The sequence below is a fragment of the Loxodonta africana genome, chromosome 3, assembly GCF_030014295.1.
Source record: "Loxodonta africana isolate mLoxAfr1 chromosome 3, mLoxAfr1.hap2, whole genome shotgun sequence".
NCBI lineage: Eukaryota > Metazoa > Chordata > Mammalia > Proboscidea > Elephantidae > Loxodonta > Loxodonta africana.
This window is the reverse complement of record NC_087344.1, coordinates 207,094,322-207,112,939: the sequence shown is the minus strand read 5'-3', so window position 1 is coordinate 207,112,939 and position 18,618 is coordinate 207,094,322. Positions and strand designations below refer to the sequence as shown.

Here is an 18,618-nt window from a genome sequence, read left to right as displayed (position 1 = left end):
AGTCACCTAGTGTTGCTATAACAGAAATACCACAAGTGGATGGCTTTAACAAACAGAAATGTATTTTCTCACAGTTTAGGAGACTAGAAGTCCAAATTCAGGGTACTAGCTTTAGCAGAAGGCTTTCTGTCTCTGTGGGCTCTGGAGGAAGGTCCTTAGCTTTTGCTCCTGGGTGCTCTTCGTGTGGCTTGGCATCTCTCTTCTCCTATCTCTGCTCTGCTCTCTTGTTTAATCTCTTTTATATCTCAAAAGAGATTGACTCAAGAGAAACCCTACATTAATCCTTCCTCATTAACATAACAAAGACAACCCATCTCCAAATAGGATTATAACTATAGGCATAGAGATTAAGATTTAGAACACATATTTTTAGGGGACATAATTCAATCTATAACAGAAGTACAAGGAGTAATCTCTGTTCACAGGAAGTTCATAATGTAGTTCAGATGATAAGATATGCATGCCTCAGACCTTGAAAAATGATGCAAGGATTAAAGAAGGTCATGGAGAAGCAAGGCATTTGAGTTCCTAGGGTGGAGATGCAGTATGGTACACCCTACCCAAGCTGATGCCTCCAGAACCATGTTTGCCTGGAGCAGCTCCAGAGACAAGTGGTTCTGCAGAGTCCCTTTTGGGAAGTATTCTTTGCAATTCCAGAAAACTCAGCAGTTTTCATTTTCTTTTGTTTTCTAAGAAATTTGTCAGATATAGCCAAAAGAAAGGAGGTACCAGCAGATGAAACCCTTCATTTTTTTGGACCTAGTTCATCAATAAAGTAAAAAAGTTGGGCAAGTTGATATCAGATTCTAGTCACCCTTAGAAACCTGGGGTCTATAACTCTCCACGTTCCTAGATGGAGTTATGTATAAATTGAATTTTTGAGAGTTATACAGTGAAACCTGTGAGAGCCAGAACTCAACAGGACTGCCTTGCTTTTCCAGGTCTCACAAGTTTTCCGCCTTTGGCAGGGTGCAGACACCACTTTTCTCTTGCTCTCTATTTAGTGGAAAATATTTGAATTTTTCTTCTCTGATAGGTTTCCACCTTACCCAGGTTCTGGCTTCTGCAGGTTTTACTGTGTTTGAGCTGTGGTACGAAAGGAAACCCTGGTGGTATAGTGGTTAAGTGCTACGGCTGCTAACCAAAAGGTCAGCAGTTTGAATCCGACAGGCGCTCCATGGATACTCTGTCCTATAGGGTCGCTATGAGTCGGAATCCACTCCAGGGCAGTGGGTTTGGTTTTTTTGGTGGTATGAAAGGAGACTCTTCTATGTCATTTTTATGCAAATAACTTCCCCCCAGGGCAGTTACCTCTGCTAGAAATGCCAATCTTTGTATATAGCTTTTAAGCATTTTCCTTTTTATTTGGTTAACTTTTAGGTTGGACTTCAGTCCTACTCTTTCTAAATATGAGAATTTGGGATGGAGGTTTAAAGATACTCATTTTCTATACTTCCTTCCATTTTCATAAGCAAACAAAAGCATCCTCGAGCAAGTGCTTGTCAGTAATAACTAATATAAGAAGACCGCTCTAGTATCAGGCCTCGCTCTCTACAACAAGCCCAAACTGATTCGACCAGTGTGTAAGTCTAACTCCCAAAGACATCAAACTATTTTGACAACCATTTCTTCTTCCTTCCTAGGACTTTTCTCAGCACTTTTTCTCTTTTTGCTCTTACTTTATCTGTCAAATGAACTGACGTGCTAATAAAGTCAGGTCAAAAATCATTTATTATGCTTCAGAGCAGTGGTTCTCAAAGCCCAATCCCAGGACCAGCAACATCATCATCGCCTAAGAACTTTTTAGAAACGTACCAACCCATTCGAAATGCTGTGTGTGGGGCTCTGCAATCCGTGTTTAACAAGCCCTCCAGAGGATTCCAGTGCTCCCTCCAGTGTGAGAATCACCGCCTCAGGACATGCCAACGGGACCGCCTAACTGAAAGGGCCCAGAGCTGGGGGTCACCGGATCTTGGTGTAAGCACAGGGAAGGAAGGAGACTGAGCTCATAGCCCAGGCTGGCTCACACTTTTGCAGTCAGATAATCCCCACTTCCCATCCTGAGGGGGAACGAAGGCAGGGGCTGAAAGACCAGGCCATTTCAGTCATTGGTGTTCCACTAACCAGAAGCAAGAAGCTAGAGGAGAGGCAGTTCCCACCTCACCGCATACACCGCCCGCCGATGCCCCAAAGCAGTTTGCCCCATTCGGGTCTTCCCTGGCCCCTGTTAAGAACAGCCTCCCAGGGTGAACACTCAGAGCCAGCTGATCCAAAGAAGAGCAGATAAAATTTTAATTCTTCCATTTTTAGAAGAGAATAAGATGAGGCAACAAATAATGCATTTTTCTCTCTTATCAGTGAAACCAGCTTCTCCCCCACAATGCCACCCACCCTGCATGAGCATTTGCCTGTCTTACAAAACTTGTCATTGTCTAAAATACTGTAAACGGGCCATCCCTGAAGCTACAAATACAACTTCGAGTCTTACATTGTTCCCTTTGATTTGGAAGCAGAAGCATGGCTCTTCTGTCTTAGCCATAAACCGCCCACACACCACACAGGGTTTCAATAAACACTGAAGTAAAGCAAGATGGTCCATTTCAGTATAGCGGGTTACTTAATGAAGCCCATCACTAAACAACATAGCTGAGGGAAATCTGGTACAAAACAAACAACTTTGCCTTGCTCAAAACACTCTCATGAAATCAATGTCTTTGGAAACCCTTTGAATGGTTGGGAACTGGACCAATGAAACGAACCTCACCGGTAAACCTTAAATGCTTTTCTGGTGTTGAAGTTGGTACATGCCTTAGCATTGCTTATTAAGAAAATTCACCCTGAACAACTTAGTGTTCCTCTTGAATCGCTTTCTGATAGCATTGTATATATAGATTGCTGGGATTTTTATTGTTTTAGAAAGAAAATAATACTCATTTCTTGTAGGAGGGTGGGAGGTTCTTATGGCCTGAACTATTTTAGGATTTTTAATTATGAAGCAACTACATATATCGTTTACTTTAACCTGAAACTGGAAATATTTTAAATATGTCATAATTATTTTGAGAGAAGATGATGGAAATGCTGTCTTTTATTCTTAGGTCATTAATTCACCAAACAGGTACACAGTGCCTATTCAATGCAAGGCCCTAGGGACACCCTTAAAGACAAAATGAATAGTTTCTCCAAACTTATTTATCTGATAAATAAAAAAGCACTCTGATCCAGAGATCATGCTAAGTTCTGGGCTACTCTGGTGAGCAAGACAAACAAAAGCCTGGTGTATAGCAGGAACTTAGTTCTGGTCTTCTGCCTTTGCCTTCTTTCTGCAGTTGCCTATTCTTGCCCCCTTGTCCCATCAGCAGGGACCAAGGTTTGGGGAGGAGATTTATGAAACTTCCTGCACCCATCAGAGTATTTAAATCTTCCTGTTCTCTGTCCTCACCATTGGCCTCTTCCCTTCAGATCTCATCACTTACTTTTCAGAGTCTGTCACCTCTTGTTATATCCTGCATCCTCTAATGACTTCCAGGTTTTATACGCAGCAGTTAAAATCATATTTTCTCCTGTTTTGGTTTTGACCACATTACTACGTTCTCAAACTTCTCAGAATATATTTGCAGAGTCCGAGTTATGGAATTTAAGTTTTCCACTTAAAACAGGGTGCTTTATGGAAATTTTTTGGCTTTATGGTATGTAATAGTTTACATCTTTGTCCTCTTGCACTCCTCCTCCACTCTGAATTGAATCCAGTTCTCTGCAATCATGCAGCATGCTGCAGTCCACGCAGTAGATGCTGGATAAGTAATGCATGAGGCACGTAACCAGAAGGCACCACACAGGTCATCTCGCCTGAGTTCCCTGTAGCAGAGATGAGGAAACTGAAGCTTGGAGGAATTGAGTGGATTAATGATTGTTGGAGCTAGAATCCACATCTTTTGACTTCTGGTCCAGGACTCTCTCTATATAAGCATGCTGCTGCCATCAAATATAAGCCTCTGACAGATGCCTCAAAAGTGTTGTATTTCTGGCCTCATTAGACCTGCTTGCCCTGACCTGGGCTAGACTCTAACCTGGTTAAACACCTTTGTTTAGGCACTTTTCAAGCATTCATTTGTTTGATCATTACTCAATAAGTATTTATTTACTGCCTTCTAATCACATTACACTAAATGCTGGATACATGTGATAAATCGAAAGCACGTGGTCTCTGCTCTCCAGGAATTCACAGTCTGTTGTGGGGAGGGGACGGAGACAATAACCTAGTAAGTAAATAACTCCAAATAGGAGTATGTGCTGTGAAATATACAAATAGCAAGAAGTGGTCATGGACGGGGAGGTGGAAAATTATGGGATGGTTAGGACAGACTGAGGAGTGACATTTAAACCAAGACCAGAAGGATCAGAAGGGTACCCGGTTTACATTCCTTTCTCTCTTGGCTGCAGCCCTCAGTCCAAGCTGTCACCTGGGCATAAAACACTTCCCAAGGCACCACGCCTTGCTGTACCCTGCCTGTCACTAAATCTGTAGCTTAAGGTTTACTTTTTTCAAATAAAATCCCCTAATTAAGTCTCATTATTGAACTTCCTGGTAGAGTTTCTCTCCTTCAAGTTCAGATTCTGGTCACCCTCCCTCCCTCCCATAATTGTTTAATTGCTAAGAATACATGATTATTTGGCAAACTCCCTGTGGGCAGAGAATCTATAATTTAGTATATGATCACCATCATCATCATAATAATAATCCAAACACCTACTAAAAAGTGAAGCAGTCAAATACTTTATAGGTGGAGTTTCCAAGGGTCTGAATCCTACAGGCCTTGTTGCCACGGCAGTGATTTATTGACAAATGCCCTTGTATCATGGAAAGATGGATAGATATCACAAGCATTCATAAATGATTTCTTACTTCCAAGGAGTAAAGTAACTTTTACTAATTCATTTATTTTTCGAACATTCAATGATGAATGACAAGCACTGAGCTAGACTCCGTTGGAATTAAAGGTGAGTTTAAGATGAAAGGCCGTTTCTGATCAATGAAGAGAAACACAAAAACCTAATTAGAATTCAGTGTGATAATTACTAATAGAAATACAACGAGATGCTATGGAAGCAACTGTATCAGAAGACGGAGGTGGGTTCTGAGAAGGCATCACAAAGGTGAGTCTTAAAGGATGAACAATAGATCCAGCAGGTGAACAAAAGGACACTGAGAAGGTAATTGCACATAGCAACATACTAAACACTGGATGGAAGGAGTTAAATTGACATGACCTTTGGCCTCTAGAAACTTTACATCAAAGGAGAAAATGATGTAGATTCAAGATTCAGGACATGAGTTAAATAAATATGGTCATTTTAAAAGAAAATGAACAATACGCCAGTGAAAGGGCAGGAGGCTTTGTGCAGTAGTAAGAAGGAAATCAGAGAGTGTTTTCCCCATTGTGAAATTGCCGGAACACTTCAGTTGGTCAGGTTCCTTTCTGTAGGAAGAGGACTTATTTGTCTACTCAAATTAATCACTAGTAGTGATTGGTCCAATCACTAAAAAAGTGATTGGTCTAATTCTGCTGTCATGCCTATATCTCTAATTACACTTTTAAAAATCGAGTACCTGCTTCTTTAATGAAGCCATACATAGACCAAGAGGCAGTCGCTCAAACAGAACAAGGGGATACTGCGTAGTTTAAAATCAGGAAAGGTGTGTGTCAGGGTTATATCCTTTCACCATATTTATTCAATCTGTATGCTGAGCAAATAATCTGAGAAGTTGGATTATATGAAGAAGAGCAAGGCATCAATCAGGATTGGAGGAAGACTCATTTATAACCTGTGATATGCAGATGACATAATCTTGCTTGCTGAAAGTGAAGAGGACTTGAAGCACTTACTGATGAAGATCAAAGACTACAGACTTCAGTACGCATTACACCTCAACATAAAGAAAATAAAAATCCTCACAACTGGACCAATATGCAACATCATGATAAATGGAGAAAATATTGACATTGTCAAGGATTTCATATTACTTAGATCTACAATCAACACCCATGGAAGAACAGTCAAGAAATCAAAGTATTGCATTTGGGCAAATCTGCTGCAAAAGACCTCTTTAAAGTGTTGAAGAGCAAAGATGTTACTTTGAGGACTAAGGTGCTCCTGACCCAAACCATGGTATTTTCAGTCACCTTATATGCATGCAAAATCTGGACAATGAATACGGAAGACCTAAGAAGAATCGATGCCTTTGAATTATGGTATTGGCAATGAATAATGAAGATACCATGGACTGCCAGAAGAACGAACAAGTCTATCTTGGAAGAAGTAACCCCAGAGTGTTCCTTGGAAGCGAGGAAGGTAAAAACATTCTACTTTGGACTTGTTATCAGGAGGGGCCAGTCTCTGGAGGAGAACTTCATGCTTGACAAAAGTAGAGGGTCAACGAAAAAGAAGATGACCTTTAACTAGATGGACTGACACAGTGGCTGCAATGATGTGCTCAAGCATAGCAATGATTGTGAGAACGGCGCAGGACTGGGCAGTGTTTCACTCATTTGTACATAGGGTCGCTATGAGTTGGAACCAACTTGATGGCACCTAACAACAACAAATAAAACCAAACCAAACCAAACCCAGTGCCCTCGAGTGGATTCCGACTCATAGTGACCCTATAGGACAGAGTAGAACTGCCCCATAGAGTTTCCAAGGAGCGCCTGGCAGATTCGAACTGCCGACCCTTTGGTTAGCAGCTATAGCACTTAACCACTACGCCACCAGGGTTTGTACAGAGCATTAAATTGAAATGCACCTTCCCAAGCAAACTTTCCCTTTAAAGTCTCTGAGGCATTTTTCAGGTGCAGGAAGCAAAAGAAACTACTAAGACCTGAGTTTGCGCTTAAGTATTTTTAGCACTAAAAACCAACACCCACTGCCGTGGAGTCAATTCTGACTCATAGCGACCCTACAGGACATAGTAGAACTGCCCCATAGAGTTTCCAAGGAGCTTTAGTTTTTTAGCACTAGTCAACAATATCTCATTTGCTTTGATTTTTCCTTCGCCATCTAATTTCATTTAATATCTCTGTGATTTTTAACAATATTTCATAATTTTTTTATCTTCAACTTTTCTAACTTTACTTCTTCACAACTGAGAAATGTCATTTGATTTGATGAATCTGATGTTTCCAGTGCAGAAGATAGCCAGAACATTTTTTTTGTGCACACTTTCTTTAAAATAATTTTTATTGTGCTTTAAATGAAAGTTTACAAATCAAGTCAGTCTCTCACACAAAAACCCATATACGCCTTGCTACACACTCCCAATTACTCTCCCCCTAATGAGACAGCCCGCTCTCTCCCTCCACTCTCTCCTGTCCTGTCCATTTCGCCAGCTTCTAGCCCCCTCCACCCTCTCATCTCCCCTCCAGGCAGGAGATGCCAACATAGTCTCAAGTGTCCACCTGATCCAAGAAGCTCACTCCTCACCAGCATCCCTCTCCAACCCATTGTCCACTCCAATCCATGTCTGAAGAGTTGATAGCCAGAACATTTTAACTACAGAGGAGTCTTTCTTTAAAAATCATGTGGAGGGCCTTATCAAAAAAAGAAAGGTTTTGATTTGTAGAACTTTTTGAATTTTGTTGGTGATAAAAATTATTCCCCTAGATACTACCGGTGAGGTCCAGTACACACACAGAAAACATCTTACTAATGAATTTAGGAGTTAGAGAAGGGGATCGGGGAATAAGTGATATTTTTTGTTAATGTTAAGATTCTCAACTATAGTACTATTATCTAGAGTTTTCTTATTCAGCAACCTCAGGCTATCAGAAACATTTTTACCAACCAGAAAGTGAGCAATACTATTACCACTCCTTCTATAAAACCTTTAAGGCTCAAAGCAGAAACTAGAGCTCATGCAGTTAGCAGGCACTCACCGTGAACCTATTTACACTTGTAGACAATTCTAGAAGCCTTTTTTTTCATTTTCTCAGCTCCCGCAAATTAGCAAAGTATGAAACAAACTGGAGACAGCTACTGCTAAAATAATGAGAAGTGTTAACCAATACCCTAACAGTCAGAAAAAGAGGCAGTATACAAAGCAGAGATAAAACTTGAAAACCATCATTCTCTGGGGCCCGATGTACCTCGTAGCTTTATCTTCCGGCAGTTCACTCTATGCAATCAGTAGACTTTTTTTTTTTTTTAAGGCTGAGAAATGCGCAGTATATTTAAATGGCGTTCAAATGATTTAATATTTTTTGTTACTATTCTGTCTTGAGAAAGGTGTGTATATGAAAACATACCTAATGCTAGATGAGTGAAAGGTGAGCGCGTAGAAAGTCCCACAGCTCGCAGCGCCTCCTGCTGGCCTATGTGTGCATGAGCATGTGCGTGAGGGCTCCTCAGGGCCCCGGGAACAGCTTCCTGCCAGCTACCCTATTTGTTTCTTTACCTCTCTCTTTCTCTCTTCTAGCCGGAGACCACCCCCATCACCAACTCGTCCCACTATAATCCGTTCACTAGAATCCTCCCTGTTAGACTAAACGAAGTGTCTGACGTGGCGATTAATTACTAACGAATTACGCGAAAGCAACCCATTTGATAACCGTTGCAGTAACTCATGAGTAGCCTCGTGTATGGACATCAGTAGGCAAGTAACCGGTCTCACTAACGCCCTCATCGCTCGTTCTTCTTTGCTCCTAATGTCAGACCTTTGAGGTTTGACTCCTGCAATCTGCTGACCCCGGAGGCTATCGATGTGCTATTGACCACGGTGGGTTTGTGGAGCAGCCCTGGACTTCGGGGGCCAGTTGCCGAGCCCTGCATATATTTGAAATTGCTTTGGTCAGGTAACTCATTCAGCATCATCCTTCAGTGACATGCGACGGTGGGCTTAGACTAAGCCGTACATATTTCTTTTCTCAACATTCTGTTTAGGTCAACAGAAGTTCTGTTGTCTGTTACTGATGCTGCTGCTGTCTCCATGGTTGCATATTTCCATCCTCTTGCCTTCCTCCTTATTTCACAGGACTGCTAGGAAATGATTTTTTTTTAAATTACAATTCTGTAAGAATAAAACTTTTCCAGAAGCAGAAGGTAGCTTGCAAAGGAAAAGCAACGCATTGCTTGCTGGCAAGGGCCTCTCCTCATACCAGTGTGTTTTGCTTCATGCTAGAAGCTCATCCAGGAGTGAATCAGCGCTTGTTTTTCAGTAGTCAGTCAACAGACTGGGCAAGTTAATTTCAGAGTTCCAGGAAGAAGCAAAGTATCACATTTCTAGAAGTGTCTGGGGAAATGTAATTTCTTTACTCACTTATAGATTCACCTCCTCACAGGTCGCAGTGACCGCCAACATGAAAAATATTTAAATATTTCATATTGATATAATTTGCTGGCATGGTTACCTATACTTGGACACCAACTCCTTTATTTAATTATTTGTTAGTTTTGGTTGGAACAAAAATAAGACTCTTTTTCCTTGCTAATTTGTAATTCCTTCATGTAAGAATTTATCCTAGGCTTAATGTAACTATCCACAATCGGCTTTCTTAATAAATCTTGAGCCTTACTATGGGATGACCATGTTTTAAAGAATGGAACCAGGAATGGAAAGGAAAGTGAGTCAGTAATACATGCCGTGCTTTTTCAGTTGAACAACTTCAGGTTCTCTATCCAGGTCACTCCGGAAGAAGGTATTGAGGCACTGAGATCTAAAGTAAATCAGCAATTTCTGAAATTTACAAGGGCAAGTTAGCCTAGGGGTTAATAGTTCTGCCTCGAGGCTGAGTTTTTGGGCTACCAAGACCAGACGACTAGCCTGTGGGAAACAGCCAGAAGCCAACTGGAATTTTGTCTGCTAACTGTTCCCAGACAGCAGACCAAGCATTCACTGGGCAGTGGCGTCCCAGGACACTACTTCATATTCTACAGGAGTAAATTACGTTTCGCCAACTGAAATGTCTCCCTTTGAAAGCAGCAAGCATGATTTGTATGTTAACGTAACTTTAATTTCCTGTGTAGATTATACCCAAAGCAGACACCCGTAAAGTATGAAGTAAAAAACAAAAAAAACCTCTTAACCATTATTAAAAAGAGAACTTGCCAAGTGTGTGGCATTGTATTGAAAGGGTTACAACTAGCCCATTTATAACAAGCAAAAAATTGGAAAATACATGCTATAGAAAAAGGGCATTTCACCTTTTTAAGTCACAAGCGATCATATAAAGCACATCACCACTACGAGTCCTCTCATGCCTTCTTTTTTCTCACTGGAAAAAAAATTAAATCTGTGAATGGAACAGACATGTAAATACATACTCTATTTTTAAAATAGTGTCTCAGCTAAATGGAAAAATCTTAAGTAAACCTCCACAGTAAAAAAGAATAATCTGCAGTGAGATCTTTTCATAAAATTCCTTCTTTTTAGGATTCCCTTTGCTTCTTCCTTTGAGTTCTCTAAAACAAACAGCTAACAGATTATAAACTTCAGGATTTGGCCTTCTGCTAAATGCGGTTTTGCATTTTGCTGTATTTCAAAAATTTCCTTCTGTTAAAGGAAAATACTGTGGATAACCACTGGTGTGTTGTAAGATCAGCATAAACCATGTCAAAGAAAGTTGGGCATTTTTTTCCACGTTTCTTTTCACTGATCTTACGCAGTCGTAAACAATCGCGTTTGTCATCTTTGGCTTTTATGCTTAAATTATAGTCCAGCCATTGCCCTGTTGCAACTGTCGCCCTTTGGGGTTCATTGTTGCTCTTTTCTGCTTCTAAATTATTTCTCATAGAACCCAGTCTCCTTGGAATCTCAGCAGGCGTGTTGGAGACCATTTCCAGCTTGCTGCAGCACTACATTGCTCTATCAGTATGAATCCCATTTCTCAGAGTTTGTATTCTGCTGAAGGGAGATGCCAGGGCGCCCGAAGCTCTCAGCTCTGTAGTCTGAGGTACAGCCCGCACCTCAGAGGGCACGTACCTGTGGAGCTTCCTCAGTGTTCCCCACACCACTTCTCTTCTTCTGTGACTTCTCCCAACTGACTGCTCTGATATTGTCTGCATAGTAGACGTAGCTCCATCGTGTCTAGTCTAATAAAATAAAACATTGTGTTTTAGGACTTGGAAAAAATAAACTGTGTATGTTTGTTTGATAGGTAACTCTAGCTTTATTGTCACATGTTAAACCTTGCATGCATATTGACTAACTGGAATAACCACTTACTCAATTGTGGACAGATGATTGAAATAGTATTGATTTAGAACAGGTATATTGCATTTCCAAAAATCATCTACCAAGACTACTCTTCTGAATATTGCATTTAGCTGTGTTTTGTATCATAGAAGAGCAGTAGGATCTGTTTATTAGCAAATCTCCTACTTGTTCAGATGCAAACTCATTCTATTCCCAATTATAACAAAACCAGTTCCTGTGATACAACTATAAGCCTGCTGAACTTAAAGGAGTCATATAGGCTAATTTTATGACGTTTTAGTATAGACTGTAGCCATAATTCTCAAATATGAAAAGGGACCTAATACCAGTATGTGATAAATGTTCATTTTTTTCTGTGTACGAACATATTTCCTATGCATGTGTCTCTGTGTATACACTATATACATAGTAAACTTTGTTTCTGTAAGTACATGTATTTTGTGCACCTTTGAGTGAAAAAAAAAAATGAGTAGGTAGGTTTAAAAGCTCTTGTTAAAATGTCACAAGCATGAGTGTGATTGTGTGTGCATTTTGTATAATGTACATGTATGGGGGTGTAAATATCTATGTATACATGTCCTTAGTCCATGTGTGTATGAATATATTTTCTAAACTGTGCTAATACAAGAGGTAGCTTTGGGAGATATGCCGTAATACGTGATAACGGCGATTCACTTCTCATGGCATACAGGAGGTACACAGTTTTCCAGCTCCAGATTGTATGCGTTCTGAGAGGTACAAACCTCAGAACCACCAAGATGACATGGTGAGTAACATCCGCAGGCACGTGCATGGAATTCACAGCACTGTTATCTAAGAAGGAATTACCTTTGCCAATGCAGTTTGATAAAAGAAAGTGTGAAATCTGGAAACCTACATTTTAAGATCTGTAATTAGAATTCTAAATGAGGGGGGGTTGTTGGTCTACATAGTCATTGTCTTTCTGTGGCAAACATCAAAAGAGAAAGTAGATGGATACAACAGTGTAATAAAATGAGTGGATTTTTCTAAACAAATTTCTAAAATTCCAGGGCGAAGGTACTTAATACCTTGGAGGTAGGTCATCCACTTTTTCCAATGAATATTTTTCATTTGGCAAATGGTATGTTTTGAAATTGATGGGAATCTCCTTAGCACTGAGAATAAAGACTAAATAGTAGATGTCTCAGCTGTGGAACTCGATGGAAGAAGACAGCGTATGAGACTCAAGCCATGGCTTGGTATCATTGCACCTGGTGGACTTGCTAGCTGTGAGCTCAGAATGTAACAATGCGAATGACACTAGATGATTTTAGAGAAACAACTATTAATTAGTTCACCAGATCACTCAACCCTTTCCAAAAGGCTCAAATGTGTCTTCTAGGTAATCTTAATTATCCTGTCTATTTGGTATGTTTAAAATTATGCGGTGCTCTGTATTGTAAAACTTTAAGATGACTTTGATGCCTTGTAATATATGCCTGGCTATTTGTGTGTGTGTAAATATACGTAAGAGTGTGTGTATATCAGAGCGTGTGCGTGTGTGAGAGCAAGAGAGAGGAAACTCAAGAAAGAGTCTCCTGTTTGTCTTAAGACCTGTTCATACTGGTATACTGGTGAGACTCCTCTCTGGTCTGGAGTTTCACACATGGCTCAGCTCAAGGCGTTAGTTTCTTTGTTAATTTTTACCCTTTAACTCCTTAAACTGTGCTAATTATTTAATGTTCTAAAAATTATGGTAAAAAAATTACTCTGTCTAACCTCTTGGATTGTCTGCTGCCAACCTGATAGAAATTATCCCCAACCAGAAATGCCACACTATTACCTGATTTGTGTTTTATTTCATGTGTATAGCCTGTTTTGCTTGCCTGTCTGTGTTTCTCGCTCTCTTTTGTGAATCAAATTTTGAAGTTTTCTTTTTTATGAGGAAGGAGTATACAGAGCAAAATGGTGTCTTCTCTGTTGATTCTGTAATTAATATGAGCCAGAATACTTTCTACTGTCTTCTTGGCACTTTTGGGATTTCTTAATGCTGGTATATGGACTCTGTGAATGGAATTTTTGAAATAAGTTCCTAAAGCCTGAATTATTCCGGGAGGTCACATGCACCTATTGTGAAAATGTGAAGCTGTATCTCTGAACCTGAAATAAATTATACCATTTGAAGGACTCCCCCCTTCTTCATTCTTGTATATATTTGAGTCATACCTGTGCATTTCAGTAATACCTGAAATTTCTAAATATTTATACCTGTTTTGGAGAATTAGCCCAAAGTTACCAAAGTGGAGAATGATAGCATTTGCATTGTTGTCATTCATTTGGGGAAGGATGATATTTTTGAAGGGAGCAAATTGGATAAATCAAAGGCAAGAGAGTGGGAGACGTTTTACTTTTGACCTGAGTCATCGTTGGGTAAAGCTGAAGGACACAAATCCTAGATAGCTGGAGGGGCGATGTGAGACCTACCAAGAGGCACCTTGAAATTTTGCCATTGAAAATGTCAGGGCTCATGAGAAACACTGGAAGTAGAAGGAGGAAAGATGCTTTTTGCCTGGGTGTTAGACCCACAGAAGGCATCTCTTACAGGAAATAACTGAGCTCTGGGCATAGAAGGAACAGTATAGTCCTCAGTTCCCCAGAATTCAAAGAATGGAAGAAAGTTCAGCCATTACATACATCCTTGTCCTGAGTCTCCAGAGAACAAAAGACTGTTACAAAAATTTGGTGAGAGATTAGTATCTATTGATTGGTATTATCAATAGTCTCAGGTTGAGCCATGAAAAAGCAGAAGACAAGGAGAGGAGAGAGATGATGGTTTACTTTCCCTCTGTGATCAGGAGATGGTCATTGTGAGAAGATGAACTGGACAGATTGCTGTGTTAAACCACCCTTTTTTGTTGTAATTTCTTGTATCAATACATCTTCCATGAGAGGCACCATCAAAGGAAGCTAGCTTCTTACTAGAAGAGACTGGAGGAGGATCGTGTTGTACACTTGTTTCTTTACTGCTTGATTCTAAAATATGTTAATAATATATTCTAGAATTGTCAACTGAAAGTTACCAAAATCAAAGGACCTTTTTGTGACTATTTGGCAGATTGTCCATTTGTACTTTCAAAACAATTCTGCTGTCAATGTAAACATCAACTCAATTTCTGTTCTCAAGGTTCTTGTTTTTCTGCTGGAACACCTAGGTTCTATACTGAGAAACCTATCTGGTATTTGGGTCACGTGCCTGGCACTGCCACTTTGAAAACCACTTGCTGGTATTCATAGTAATTGGAATACATGTAGAAGACGTTGGCTGAAAAAACAGCCTTAATTCAGAGTTTCCCAAAGAGTTTTCCATGAGATTTTAACAAATTTTACATACACATAAAGCAAGGGTTTCTTGATCAAATGTATTTTGGAAATGACAACTTAAAATGAAATGTTTCTTTCCTGGAAGACTTGACAGACACTTTAAAATCAGATTGTGTTGTAAATCTCAAGAGCACATTAGTGTCTACATGTTTCCCAGACTTATTTGAATGTACCAGCTTTATTTACAGAGCATCTCACAGGACTAATGTTCTGAGGTACGTGCCCTAGAAAATACTGCCCTGGTGGCTTTAGGCCAGAGGGAAAGGTATTGAGTGTGATTGTCCCAGTACAGCCTGTCAGTAACAAACAGTCGGGTGATAAAATCGAATGTAAGAACAACAAGGTCTCCCAGCTTAGGACAATCCTCCTGGAGCTCCGGTGCTTTGTTACAGCACTGTCTGAATCTCAAGGAGGAAGGTCAGATAGAAACAGGAAGCAAATTAGCGACATCTACTCTTTTCTGGGTACTCTGCAAGAAAAGCACACTTCTAAATTAATTACATTCCTCCCATGAGATTATTGTAAAGGAAGAGATCCAAGTTGATTTAAAATTCTTAAAGATCATCACAGAAGACTTTAGAAGAATGCTATTCTTTCTTGCCTCACTTTCCCAAGCCTTCAGGCTTGTCTATAGCTCTGGGATATTAAGTTACCTAAACAATGGGCAAAGAAAACAAGCAAAGAAAGTGTTGTGAGATTGTGAAAGAAAAGACAGACCTTCCTGGGCGTCTTGCCAGAAGAATGTCACCCTCAGACCGGAGGTAGATCCAGGAGAATGTGGGTAATTCATTGTTCTTACCAATGATTGAGTCTCTTACATATGAATTGTGTCCGTGTTCCATGCAGTCTTTCCTGCCTCTTTACCTTCCCATTTTGGCCAAGCACCACTTCTAGGAAATTATTTTTTTTTAGAATACTTAAAAGGAAATAACCCGAAATTATAATCTTGATTAGGTAAGTCTGTTTCTGTGGTGAATACTAGTGTGTTGAGCTGTAAAATGAGTTAGCCACTGAGTAGTCAGTAAACTTTCATACTGGAGGCAGTGACAGTATCGAGTGCCTTGTAGCTCTTCGTGTTATTTTCAGCACTTGCCTTCAGCACTTCGGCCCTGTGACTGTCACATAGGAAATTCTGGGGAAGAAATAGCAAAAACCCAAATTTCTGAGATCCATGATATAACTAACTCTGAGACTGAAATAGTGTCATCATCAACAGTGTTTTCTGGCAATCAGGGGAAGTGAGATACAGGATAAGTGAAGATGGAAAAAGCTGTGAGGGGGTAAACGGCACCCTGATTTTTGAAGGAAACATTCTGTCTGTGAAATACATTCTGAGATGTAAAGTTTCTGATCCTGTTTCTGGATTAGAACACCAGACTAGCTCAAACAGGAAAGTGCTTTGGCATATGCTGACAGAATGTCCCTTCAGCACTGTGGACTTGCTGTTCAGTTTTAATGGCTCACCTCCCCGCCCTGCTGAGGTAATTAAAGTGTCCTTTAAAGCCCCTTCAGAACTCAAAAATAGTTTCTGTTTGCTGGGCAGGAGGTAAATCTTACTGAGCCTGACAGGAATTTAATTACACTTTTTCATGAAAACACCAGGGATAACCATTACCTGGATCTATCTAAAGCTAAAAGCTTGCAGACCCCCCGCAATTCAAAGGTTATGTACCAGTAATAAGTTCTTCATCATTTAAATGGGTGGGAGGCCTCCTTAGCCAGCTTAAATTAGACTGAAGAAAAATTGGTCTCGGACTTTGGGGATGGTAAACTCTTTTTCTTTTTACCACTGCTCAGAAATAGCCCTGTCAGCTTGGCTCCATTAACACCTCATAGAAGATGAAAATGCAGTTTGGTTTGTTTTGTTTTTGTGTTTTGTAGACCTCATTGCTCCACTCACTGAAGGGTTACCAGAGTGAGGTGGAAGTGAGTGCGGTGTTGAACATGCGGACGCGTAGCCAAAAAGAAGCCGCACCAAGAATAGGGCACTGCAATAGCCGCACAGTGCTGTGGCTCGTGGTAATGTTGAGTTCATTACCAAGCTGGTTAGAAAGAGGAAGTCAAAGTGTAGACTTCTGCTGGAAACCAATGGAAAAGCTTCATTTGGCCGTTTTCCTACTTCCAGAGCTGTTTGTTACGATGTAGAGTTTCCTGTATCCTCTCTAGCAGCAGATCATCATCCTGGCAGACGAACATCAGAGAGGCTGATGTCAAAATGACGCACAGCCCTGGACCCTGATTTCATCACTGTGGGCCTGATGAGGTGCGCACCAGGCTAGGGATGTGCAAAAGGATCCAGCAAGCCAGGTCTCACTTACCAGACCCGGTTCAGAACAAATCAGAACTTCAGTTGTACCTCACTCTGAGATACCAAGGACCAGACCTAGCTGCCGAGTTTCCCTCAGCTTGGTTCCAGCTATCACACGTATCACACGCAGGACTTTTCACCCGGAGCAAATTCTAATTTAGAAATCCTTCTCTCCTAGATGGACCCCGGACATTTCTGTGTTGTGATTCTATCGCTCATCTGATCTTTTGACACCTAATTTCCTTCACCGTAAAAAAAGTGTCCCCTGCCATATTTCCGTATTGGTCCCCTCTCCCCCCATGGATGTTTCAGGACATTGGTTGAAATCTTTGGAAATAGCTGAGTGTCACAAAATCAGGGCTAAGGATCAAACACTCAAGTTAAAAAGGTATTTGGCTCTGGTGTGGTTCCCATTTCACCTGAAAATGATTGCACAGATTTCAGTTTATCATTCCGTGGTGCAAAATAATGAGATTTTTGAGCAGGCTCAGATGGCTCGTACCTAGCACCCTGCTGGTCACCAGGACAAGTCCTGGGAGCTGCTAACCTTGCCGCATGCCATTCTTTCATTTCCCTGCATGTCTGCATGTTTTTGTCTGAGCTGAATTTGACTTTTGTGGGGTATTTTTGCATGGTATTATTTGGACTTGTTTTATGATTTAGACATCGTTTTCTTCCCCTGCATCTGTGTTTTTCTCTTTGTTATTTTGTTTTCACTAGGCGCCCCCCTCCTGCAGTTCCAGGACGACCATCCTAACCCCCATCATTCATCTCCTTTTGTTCCCAACAACGTGTCTGTCTGTGGTATTGCACCATGTGTCATGTGCACATAAAAAATTTTATTTTTGATCTCTATCTATAATAAAAACAAAATTTATTCTGTATAAAAACATGGAATGTGTTCAGTTTCTGTTTCTAATGAAGACCCAAGTAAAAACAAAAGTCTGTTTCCACTAAAAGCAGGTAGGGTAACAAATACATAATTTGATCTTTTAAGGAGCTGAAATAGAAAAAGATTGTTTTTACATTCTTAAAGCATGTGATTTAAGGTGTTATTTGGTGGAGAACAGTAATCGATCTTCGACTGAGGCTGCCGTCCAATAGAAGTATGAACATACAGAGTAAAAATTTTAGGTGTCTAAAAAAGTCACGGCAGACTGAATAGCTTCACCCTGCCTCCAGGAATCCCGTTAATAACTATTGTTTCACCAAGATATTATTTTCCTCTTTCTGTTGCTTTTCTAAACACTCTTGTAGGAAATAAAATATATGTAAGATCAATAAAGAAACAGTAGGTCTGAAACAAACTTCACAAATTCTATTTGGCAAATTCAGGGAAAAATGTATCATCCAGAATGAAAGTACAACAAGGCAAGGAAACGTTGCTACCTTGAGAAGAAAGATTCTTAATGGTGTCTTCATGAAGAATGGAATCTAGATGAGTTTGGGGAATAAAAGAGCTTTGTGCCTTAATCTTTCATTCCAACGTTGAAATTTTAAGCTCTCGTGTTTTTAAAAAGTGTCCAAAGATTTATCCAAATGAATGGTTATTACTAAGGTAATATAGTGTATAGTATATATACTCAATAGCACTGTTACTGTTATATGTACTATATTAGTATATAGTATATCCTGCAAAGTATGGGATTTGAAGCCTGCCCAAAGTTTTGAGGTTTAATTCCAAATGTTCTTGTTTGAAGACTGACGTGACTAAATTAGAATTTAAAAGTATGCCCTCCCAGATGAGCTCACTTCCCAG

At 40.2% G+C, this 18,618-nt stretch overlaps 1 protein-coding gene across 3 annotated transcripts in view; it reads left to right on the top strand.

Annotated features, from left to right (window-relative positions):
* DNM3 (dynamin 3) overlaps window positions 1–17,708 on the top strand; it is a 188,852-nt gene extending 171,144 nt beyond the window's left edge. The window contains exon 6 of one of the 3 annotated variants that reach the window (XM_023554244.2): window positions 16,433–17,708. In XM_023554244.2, the coding sequence (XP_023410012.1) occupies window positions 16,433–16,454 (22 nt within the window). In that variant the 3' untranslated portion in view covers window positions 16,455–17,708. Of the gene's footprint in view, window positions 1–8,473; window positions 12,949–16,432 lie in introns of those variants that run through there. The other 2 variants (XM_023554243.2, XM_023554242.2) reach the window with 2 other exon arrangements.
* The last annotated feature ends 910 nt before the right edge of the window (window positions 17,709–18,618 follow it).